We start from the raw sequence: 10,337 nt of genomic DNA on the forward strand, positions 1-10,337 counted from the left end.
GAAGAAGGATGAGGACACTAGCGGGGGTCACTGAGTCCAGTGTAAGGACGAAAGCTGTCAAGATAGCGCTGGCAGATTCCCATGGTTAGTGCCTAAGGGGGAAGGGGGGAAAGGAGCTCTAGGGCTCCCCTCCTCCCCACCACTCCCCGAGGAATGGGGAAGCAGAGAAAAGCAACTCAGTGGTCACTGCTGCCCAGTATCAGGGACCATGGCACTCACCCCTCCCCAGCCTGCTCAAGGCCTGGTACAAATAAGGGGTCGGTAAATATCCCAGCAAATGAAAGTCGCTGACTTCTCTCAGACAGCTCTGCCCCTTGGATAGCAGTGCCCCCTGGAGCACGGGGGAGGACCTGCAGCAGCACAGACGAGGCTGAATCCGGCTGCCCCAGTAGAGCTGCGCCGACCACCGCGAAGGAAGAGGTGACTGTGGCTGTGGGTTTCGGCCGGTGGCTCCGCTTCCCCGGGAGCGGTCTCTGAGTCAACGTGCTAACCTCGGGCGCGCGGGGCCAGCCGTGCCTTGGGCTGCGGTCTGGCAGGGGCTGGGGTGGGGTGGGGTGGGGTGGGGGTGCGTCTGGGAAGCCTGAGGCCCCTCTCTGGCAAAAAATAGCCCACAGTGGTTAGAGCTGCGAGGCTGAGTCAGGAGAGAGCACGGTGGCGCCTAACCCCTTCGCTGCCGCACAAGTTCCGTAAGGCTGTTTGCCTCCGCCTGTTGCACAGGAGAGAAGTCTCCGCTGCATTCGTACTGGGCACGGTTTGGTATACTGAGGCCCCTTTCACCCTATGTGAAGCAAGTTCGCGAACCTGGCATCTGAAGTACAGACCCTGGGGATCCCGGAGATCCCAGGCATTGCAGGAGACCTCTGCGGGCAAGGGTGCCTGCAAGCCAAGGAATGTCTAGGAACAGACAGAAGATCTTTGAGGCTACCCAAGCCTCTGCATGGGCAAAAGTCTGAGGCTAAGGCTCACTTCTTCTAAGCGGCAGGCGCAAGGCAAGCCTCCCAGAAGCGCGCCTCTCCCGGCCCTCTCCGAGTGCCCTGCTGTGCGCTCGTGCTGTGCTGTGGGCTCTACACGAGACTGTCAATTCTCAGCTCTGTCCTCATCTTGCCAAAGGCGCGCTCCAGCCACCCCGTTCTTGATGGAGAAACCGAGACAAAGAAAAATGATAAAAGAATTGGTCACTTGGACTGGGTATCCTGGCTCCCCAGTCTGAGTCACTGCATCCTCGACGGCCCCGGAGCAGGTGAAGGGAACTCTGGCCACCTTCCTCTTCAGTGGGGCCAAGCCCGAACCCGGGAGTCGGGGGAGAGGGTGTGTGTGTGTGCATGCTGGGAGAAGGGAAAGCGACTGCACTCCCCGGGTCAGGGCGGGAGGTACGGGGGGCTGGGGTGGGGATGCCCCGGGCTTGGGGAGGGGCCGCCTCTCGGTCAGCTGGGGCAGAGCCGCCGTGAGCTCCCAGTGAGCAGAGCCAGAGTCCCCAGTTCCTCGCCTGATCGCTAGCTCTTTCCATCGCTCCCTCCCTTCCTCCCTCCCTTCCTCCCGGCAGCAGCGGCGGCGCTGGGGAAGCGGCGAAGAGGAGTGGCCCGGCCCTGGAATAATGCGGCTTTGCCGAGGGGGCAGAACCCGACGCAGTCTCTCCACCGTGTGAGCAGCCCGAGCCGAGGCGACCCAACCGCGCGGGACGCTGACGCCGCACCAGAGCCGCTGGAGGTAATAGGGAACTAGGAAAGCAGGGAGGGCAAGGACAGGCGCACCGGAAAGAGACAGGCACGCGGACAGACAGACACGCGTTCGCCCACAGGGGCACGGAGACCCAGAGAGAGCCAGAGATATTGCCCGAGATAAAGACACAGCGAATAAAGGAGCGCCCCGGAATTTCGAGGGCGTTGAGCGCAAGAGCAAAGGGGTGGGGACCGAGGCTGGGACCCGTGGGGACCAGACAGTCGTGTCGGCTCGCTTAGGTGGGGAGCTTGCAGTTCGGAAACGTAGGGGGAGGTACGAAGAAGAGGACTCAGCGTCCGCCACGGTCTCTCTCAGGGGGGAACCACGTCCCCTCTCCCGGTCTTTGTAGCACCTGAAGGCTTTCCTCTCCCTGTTGCGGAAAGAGGGGTAAGGTGAGGTGTGAAACCCATTCCTCGACCCTTCTCTCGGAGCCTGCCTGCCCTCGACGGGACCTGGAGGCGGCATCCCTCCTCTCCCCTCCCTCCCTGCATCTGCTGTAGGTGGTGGGGAAGCCCCTCCCGCCCCCGCCCTTAGCCCTGTGGGGCCGTGAAGCTGTATTAGGAGGGGGGTGCTAGTCGTGGGGCCCTCGGAGAGGGAGCGGTGGGCGAGAACGTGGAGCGGGTGTTTGTGTGTCTGTGTCTGAGTTTGTATGTGAGCGTGTGTCTGTGTGCCGGGCACTGTGTCTGGCTGGGCGGGGCTCCAGGGTTGCACGCGGAAGCACTGAACTGCGAGGCGGCAACTTTTTCTCTTTAAGCCCTTCAGGACTCAAGGGGTAATTCTTCTGATTGGGAATCAAGGGGTAATTCTTATTGTTGTTAGTTTTGTTTGGCGAGGAGTGAGAAGGGTCAGTGGGTTGCCACCGGTGGGTTAAGAGCCCGACGTTGGGCATCATTCGTCTGCCCGGGCGAGCCATCTTCTTCCGGAGCCCGTCTCAAGTCGCACTGTCCGCAGGCCCTGATCGATCTGCCCACCGGGGCCTCCGGGCCCGGGCTTCGACATGCCGGAGGAGCCCCGGCCGCGGCCTCTGCCCTCGGGCCTAGCGGGTCTCCTGTTCCTGGCGCTGTATAGTCGGTGAGCATCTCCCGCGGTCTCCCACAGGAGAAAAGCCCTGGGCTAGAAGTACCGACCCGGGGCGCGGGTAGACGGAGTAGGCGCAAGGTCTGGACGACAGACCCGAGACGCCTTTCCCATTCCTAGAGTCCTGAGCAATGAGATTCTGGGCCTGAAGCTGCCGGGCGAGCCGCCGCTGACCGCCAACACCGTGTGCTTGACGCTATCCGGCCTGAGCAAGCGGCAGCTAGGCCTGTGCCTGCGTAGCCCCGACGTGACAGCGTCCGCGCTGCAAGGCCTGCACATCGCGGTTCACGAGTGTCAGCACCAGCTGCGCGACCAGCGCTGGAACTGTTCGGCGCTCGAGGGCGGCGGCCGCCTGCCGCACCACAGCGCCATCCTCAAGCGCGGTGAGCCGGACCCGGCCGGTCTGCGCCGCTGCCGGAGCCCGGGGGGTGGGGGCAGGCAGAGAGAGCGGGGGTGGAAGTGGGTGGTGGGTGGGAAGGTACGAGTTCACCGCTCCCGCAGGGGCATCTCCCGGGAATTCCCCCTGGAGCCGCGCTGAGCCGCGCTGAGCCGGCTCTGGCCACCCGTCTGGGCCCCTGCGCGCCAGACTTCCACCTGCGCGCTGCCGGCAAGGCAGCTGGGTCCGCGCTCCCCTACTCCAGGGCCCCCTTTCCTGTCTCCACCCAGCTCGACCTGGGTTGCACCTGTGCGCAAGAGATGCTCCCAGCCCTGCAAACTTCAAACGCCCCCTTCCCCATTCCCTTCCCGTTTTTCTCCACCCTCCCTCTCTGCGGGACAAGCCTGGACTGGTGTCCTCAGAGTCTCAGCGGGGGTGGGGAGACGCCCCCAGCCGTTTAAGGGTTAAACTTACTCCCTTAATTGCCGGGGTTCCCAGGAGCCAAACCTGGGAACAAAGACCCCGATGACTTTGAAGCTGGGGAGCAGCCCCCTCCTCTGTGCTGTGGGGGCCCCAGGTGGTGCTCACCTGAGCAGGTGAGGAACGGCTGGAGGGGCCAGAACAGGTCATTGCGGGCTGGTCTGGGAGGCACCAACTGCCTCTCCCCCAGGCTCTGCCTGGTTCACCACCTGGAAGAGTAAGGATCCACCCTGGCTCTGCCCAGGGGTGGGGGCAGTGATTCGGAGGCTATAGGGTTAATATCCAGCTGCCATCTGCAGGGGAATTCCCAAGACGAGTGCAAACAGCTTTACCCCTGCAGGGTTGGGGTTGGGGGGGATCAGGGGATCAGGAGGCTGGGCCAGGAGCTCTGCATCCTGGGGTGGGAGAAGCTTGGCTCCGAAGGAGGCTTGGGCTCTAAGGAGGTGCTGTCACTCACCGTCCCAGGGTTCCAGAGAACCTCTGCCTTAAAGGAAGTGAGGGACACTCTCTCTCCACAGGGCCTGGAGTGAGGGAAGGCTTTCACACTCAGATGGGAGCAGGTCTATCTAAGCCTGGGACAGGCTTGTCATCCTGAGCTCTGTGACTCCCAATTCATAATAAAGAAGCCAACCTTTTAAGATGGACTTAGGGAAAATCACCCCTGTCTGTCCCCCTCCCAGTGCTTTATAGGGTAATAGTAGGTTCAGATAAATATCAAGGGCAGCCTACATATAAAACTAGAACCTGGGAAGGGGATAGACAGCTTTAGTGCTGTCAGTGCTTTGAGAGTATTTGGGTGGTGAAGGGTAGGTTGGTTAAAAATGGATTAATATAACCCTGAAACCAACCCCCTCCCTCCCAAAAAAAAAGAGTCCCAAAGGCCCCTTGCTCCCATCCCACCCAAGCTCCCTGCAGGGCTGGGGAATTTCTAAGACTTTCAGATGTAGAACTCAATGAACACATCTTCAAAGACCTCAAGAACTCTCTCTTAATCATCTCCCAAACCCAGGGATCTCTCCTGCTGGGGTAGCTCTTGCATCCATGCCTGAAAATCATAGACTAACAGAAGAATGAGCCTAAGAGACCATTCCTCTATAGATTAGGAAACTGAGGCCCTATGCTCTCTGTTTTCTCTCCTGTGACTTTCTGCCAAATTACTCAGCTGATAAATAGCAGAGCCAGGATTCAGTTAGGGTTTTCTGGAATTGTAGGGTGGCTGTTTATTTCCACCTGCCCCCTCACTTTCAGCTGCTTGTCAACCTTAACCCTACCATCACACCCTTCTCATCCCCAGGTTTCCGCGAGAGTGCTTTTTCCTTCTCCATGCTGGCTGCTGGGGTCATGCACGCGGTAGCCACGGCCTGCAGTCTGGGAAAGCTGGTGAGCTGCGGCTGTGGCTGGAAGGGCAGTGGTGAGCAGGATCGGCTGAGGGCCAAACTGCTGCAGCTGCAGGCACTGTCCCGGGGCAAGAGCTTCCCCCATTCCCCGCCCAGCCCTGGCCCCCAGGACACATGGGAGTGGGGTGGCTGTGACCATGACATGGACTTTGGAGAGAAGTTCTCTCGAGATTTCCTGGATTCCAGGGAGGCTCCCCGAGACATCCAAGCACGAATGCGAATCCACAACAACAGGGTGGGGCGCCAGGTACGTGTATGCATCTTGCCTTGGGTCTCCCTAGCCTTTGAGGCCTAGCTAGAGTTTGAGGCCCAACAGAGTAATAGGATGAGGTGTGTGGAGGGTGACTGCCACTCACCAGCTGGGTGGCCTCCCAACTGGCCAGCCAACCTCAGTTTTGCATCTGTAGTAAGAGCCTAATGATACCTACCTTATAATGTTAAGACTGAGATAGCAAGTAGCACACCTAGCATCATGCTAGTAGTTGGCAGGTGCTCAATAATGGTGGCTATTATTACAGTTGCCTTCCCTATAATATTAAAAGTGTTCTGGCCAGATTCCCAAATTTAGCAATACTCACTCTAGAAAGAGCACTGGACTGAGAGTCAAGACAAATGGAGTTGAATCCTGGCTCTGTTACTAGCTAGTGACTGAAGATGGGCAAATCACACTGCTCTGACTTGAGCTCTCCAACCATAAAATAAGGGAGCTGGGCTACTAGTTAACCTTCTAGTCCCCTTCCTCTTTTGATATTCTGTGGTCATTCTTGCCTCCATTTGTCTGTCCCTCCCTGTGCTCTCTGTTCCTTCCCTCTTTTGTGCCTTTGTGCCCCGTCCATTTGCTGCCCTCCCATTCATCCCTTCCCTCTCTGATGCTCTAGGTGGTAATTGAAAACCTGAAGCGGAAATGTAAATGCCATGGCACTTCAGGCAGCTGCCAGTTCAAGACATGCTGGAGGGCGGCCCCGGAGTTCCGGGCAGTGGGGGCAGCGTTGAGGGAGCGGCTGGGCAGGGCCATCTTCATCAATACCCACAACCGCAACTCAGGAGCCTTCCAACCCCGCCTGCGCCCCCGGCGTCTCTCGGGAGAGCTGGTCTACTTTGAGAAGTCTCCTGACTTCTGTGAGCGAGACCCCACCGTGAGCTCCCCAGGCACACGGGGCCGGGCCTGCAACAAGACCAGCCGCCTGCTGGATGGCTGTGGCAGCCTGTGCTGTGGTCGTGGGCACAACGTGCTCCGGCAGACACGAATTGAGCGCTGCCACTGCCGCTTCCACTGGTGCTGCTACGTGTTGTGTGATGAGTGCAAGGTCACAGAGTGGGTCAATGTGTGTAAGTGAGGGTCAGCCTCACCATGGGCCTGGGGAAGGGAGTGTGTATATGGGGGGGCGGGGCACCTTTACAGCCCTCTGTTCTGATTTCTGTCCCGGGTTGATCTTGGTCCTTGAAAGCTTGAAGCATCTCCCTGGAAAACAGATTTGAGGTGGGAGGGACCAGGTGGAGTCCATGTGATGTGCAGCCTCCTCCCTACTGCTAAAGGGCCTTGTGGGGGAATGTCACCCCAATTCTGCTCTTCAAACACCCAAGTGGACTAAGATGAAATGCACTGTATTGCCCCCTGACTCTGGGGCCCCTTAAATCCTGATTCATACTCCTTTGGCAGTGGAGTCCCTACATTTTGACCACTCTTCTCTCTTGAGAGATAGCCACAGGCACTGTGTGGAGCCATAAGACCTGTATCCAGAAAGTGACCACCACTCCTCTTTGCTGTTCCCAAACTCCTTTAATGCAACCTGGGTTCTCTCTTGTGGGGTAATGGGAGACAGCAGTTGAGATATTTTTCTTGGGGAAGGGACAGTGTTGAGGGGTGGCTCTCCCCTGAGTCCTCAGAGAGTTCTGTTCAGGCCCTTACCTAAGATTCTCTGAGTCTTTTTCCTTTTTCAGCGGGAGGGATGGGAATGGATAATTTATTGTACTGAGATTTGTTCTTGGTTCCTGTTTGTAACGAAAATAAATTAAGTTACTGGACCAGTGGATGCAGTTGGTGACATTGCTGCCCACACCTGGGATCCCAGTGCATGGCTTCTTTTCTGGGTGAATGCTCCTACCATCCTACACTCCATGACTTTATTTATGGATATCCTGCCTGGTTCCACAAAGGATCTGAGATGGTCTTTGGTGACTTAGGTGGCAACTTTCAGTGTGGAAAACCAGGAGGAACTTCTAGGTGGGAGGGGCTAGAGATTAAAACCTAGGCCCTATTTACTCTCTATGTGCCTTGACTCCAGATTTCATCTTGGTCACTGCCCTAGAACAAGGGTTGGTAATTTTTTTTTTCTGTAAAGGGGTAGTGAGTAAATATTTTAGGCTTGTGGGCTTTATTGTAACTACTCATTTCAGCCACAACTACTTAACTCTGTTGCTGTAGATCAAAAGCAGCCATAGACCATAAAGAAACGAAAGGGTGTGACTGTGTCCAATAAAAATTCACAAAAAACAGGCTGCAGGGCTGGACTTGACCTTCTGACTTGTTCGTTGATCTCTGCAACTAGACCATGAAATCACCTCTGTTCTGGGGTTAAGTCCCCAATTGTATCTCAACCTTGAACCTGGACCCAAAATAGCAGGTGTTTTTCTTTCTGGTCTATACCAGAGAACTTGGGAGGTACATACAAGACTAATGAGATACATGTAAAAGGGATTCCTATGCTGAAAATGAGATTTTTTTTTCTTTTTTCTTTTTTCCCCCCCTGGAAACCGGCATGGTCTCCTACTGCATTATTTGCATATGTGTTCTGTCTTTCCTTACTCAGGGCTCTTCTGCATTTAATCTTAGTAAAATAATTCTGTTATCTTTTAAGAGATAACCATAACTAGGGAAAATGGCATTCTTTTTTTCTAATCTTTCTATTTCTAGCCCAATTATCTTTGAAAATGCAGTTATCTTCCCAAGATTGAATGTGGAAAAGGGATATGCATTACACATTTAGTACTCTACAAATGATTGCATATTTATGGGGCTGCAAGATGCTTACACTAACAGGTCATCTCTTTGGCCAGGGGAGGTAAAAGTGGTTCTCTCTTCTCCTCTAGGCAGCAGATATATGTGCTACCCAAATTACCCTCAAAATCAGGCAATATGCAGAGGTTCACCAGGATAGCAAGGATATTTTGAAGAGTTTGGGGTTAGAGCAATACTTTATGGCAAAATTTTATGATTTGAATTTCCACTTGAACACTGGGAATTCTGAGTTTGGAAATTTGATGAAGGCAGGAAGATATCCCATCCTTAATTCTGGCACTGACTGAGCCTAATTAGTTGTTGAGGGGTGGGTGTTGGAGGGAGATTAACAAGAAGAATTCCAGAATGGGAATTTTCACACACTCAGGAGGAGTGAGGAGAATTTCCAATGGAGTTACAGCAAGAATACTTCAGCTTTTTCCTGATTCCTTCTTCCATACTCGCGTTGGCTCCATCTCTCTTTCTAGCTTTCCCTCTACTTTTGTCAGACACAGTCTGTGGCAAACTTAAGCCCCAAACCACAACCTTGAGAAATTCCAAATGGATTTTGTTAGCAAGGCCACCCGCCCCCCCCCCCCCACTCCCTACCCCTGCTCCTGGCATACGCACTGGGCTCAGGCCCAGGCCTAGGGTCAGTGGCAGGGGTGGGAGTGTACAACCCACAGAGTGGGTGGCTGCAATTTTAGCTTTTACTTAGCTCGTATGGCAGCCAGAGGGAGGGAGAAAGACTGATGAACTGTATGTAAGTCAAGCCTCCTGTCCTCCTTTAGCTCTGGATGAGCTCTTCTCCCTTTAAGCTTTACCAAGTGACTGGGAGGCTGCAGAGTGGCAGCGGCTGGCTAATTGCGAACTGAGCAGCACTGCTTCTATCTGGGCTCCAGTTTCCTTGGTGAGAAAACCCACTGATGCTGCAAGACAATTTCCTTTCCAGTCTCTAGAGGGGTGAAGGACAGAAAGGCTGGGAGATTCTCCAGACTCATTCATCAGTCCTGACTCAAATACAATGGTACTTGTTGCTAACCATAGGTAGTCACCATTTCCATCCTTCTGTCATGCCTGGGACCCACCTAAAGAGGATCTGAAATCTTGGACAGGAACATCAACAGGTACCATGTCCTTGTCAGAGTCTCACAAGACATGCTAGTGGGGTTGGGGCAATAGGGAAGAGGGATGGAAAGCATAATTTTGGTGGTCAGAGTGTGGGGGCATGATCTAGGGGAGTGCTATTAGAAAATTTTAGATAAAGAAATGGAAAGGGTAAAGCAATCATGTGGAGATATAATAGGGCCCACCCTCAGAGTTCGTAATAATACCAGAGGAGTCTTCTGCTTTTAAAAGCACAAATCTCAGGAAGGCAAAGGCCCCTAATAACAACTGTCCAGGACAGAGACAACTCTCCTCAATATAAACAGGTTCCTTGCCATCCAATTCATTCATCACCAACCTAAGTTTTATTGGTTTCACATTCTGAGGTCATGTTATTCTCTAGGTTAAAATAAGAGAGAAAACAGACTGGGTTAAGAGGAAGGGACTGGTGAGTGCACTAATTGATACAGCAGGAATTGATGGGGATGAGAGGGCAGACATTGTGTGGCTATCTACCAGCCTAGTTCTCACAAGACCAGAAACACAGCAACAACCCCAGAAAAGCAACAATTTCTGCTCCAGCCTTATGGAAGAGTCATGTGTTCCCTTTTACTGCTTTAAGTGAGGAGAGAGGGCACTTAAAGAACCCTCTTCTGTTCTTATCCTTACTAGTTCCCTTCTTCCATCACAGCTGTTCCAAGAGAGTGTTCCATGTCTGGACCAGGTGCAAAAATGAGTGTGAGGGAAACGGGGATGGGTAGGAGGTGAGAAACAGTGGGTGCAAAGTCCTTCACTTTCCTGGGCATACTAAAATCCATACTCATCCAGGTACACTTCCTAAACCCCACCTCTGAATATTAGGCTTCAACCGTTCTTGTCTGTTCCAACTCTCTAACTGGCCCAGAGTCCAGCTGTTTCCTTCAGTCCCTTAAATTCATCATTCTCTCCCCTCTTTCCAATGGGAAAGGGTCTCGATTCAGACCCCAGAGTAACCTAGTCTTAGGAGTAGTGAACGTCAGCTCTGAGGGCAGTGAGAGTTCTTGAGGGGGTTACAGCTGGCCCTGGTCAAGAAATAAAGCTATCCGACCGGGCAAAGCGGGCCACAGCAAGGATTCGCACCCACACCCAGCTCTTGACTTCGCCCCAGGAGCCCCGGAGCCTCCTCAGCCCAACCTCAGTCTAC

General features: G+C 54.3%; 1 protein-coding gene across 4 annotated transcripts; it reads left to right on the forward strand.

Annotated features, from left to right (window-relative positions):
* Nucleotides 1-359: 359 nt before the first annotated feature.
* Nucleotides 360-7,074, forward strand: WNT10B (Wnt family member 10B). Of its 4 annotated transcripts, XM_037846705.1 has the most exons (7): nt 360-420; nt 718-1,240; nt 1,547-1,707; nt 2,671-2,790; nt 2,917-3,179; nt 4,947-5,296; nt 5,928-7,074. In XM_037846705.1, the coding sequence occupies exons 4-7, from the start codon at nt 2,717-2,719 to the stop codon at nt 6,384-6,386; spliced, it is 1,146 nt and encodes a 381-aa protein (XP_037702633.1). In that variant the 5' UTR covers nt 360-420; nt 718-1,240; nt 1,547-1,707; nt 2,671-2,716; the 3' UTR covers nt 6,387-7,074. The 4 variants fall into 4 exon arrangements, with proteins under 4 accessions (XP_037702633.1, XP_037702634.1, XP_037702636.1 ...); XM_037846706.1 differs by lacking the exons at nt 360-420; nt 718-1,240 and adding an exon at nt 2,035-2,111 and having other exon boundaries at nt 1,493-1,707; nt 2,539-2,790; XM_037846708.1 differs by lacking the exons at nt 360-420; nt 718-1,240 and adding an exon at nt 2,035-2,111 and having other exon boundaries at nt 1,493-1,707.
* Nucleotides 7,075-10,337: the final 3,263 nt, after the last annotated feature.

This window comes from Choloepus didactylus, chromosome 8 (assembly GCF_015220235.1).
Source record: "Choloepus didactylus isolate mChoDid1 chromosome 8, mChoDid1.pri, whole genome shotgun sequence".
Classification (NCBI taxonomy): Eukaryota; Metazoa; Chordata; class Mammalia; order Pilosa; family Megalonychidae; genus Choloepus; species Choloepus didactylus.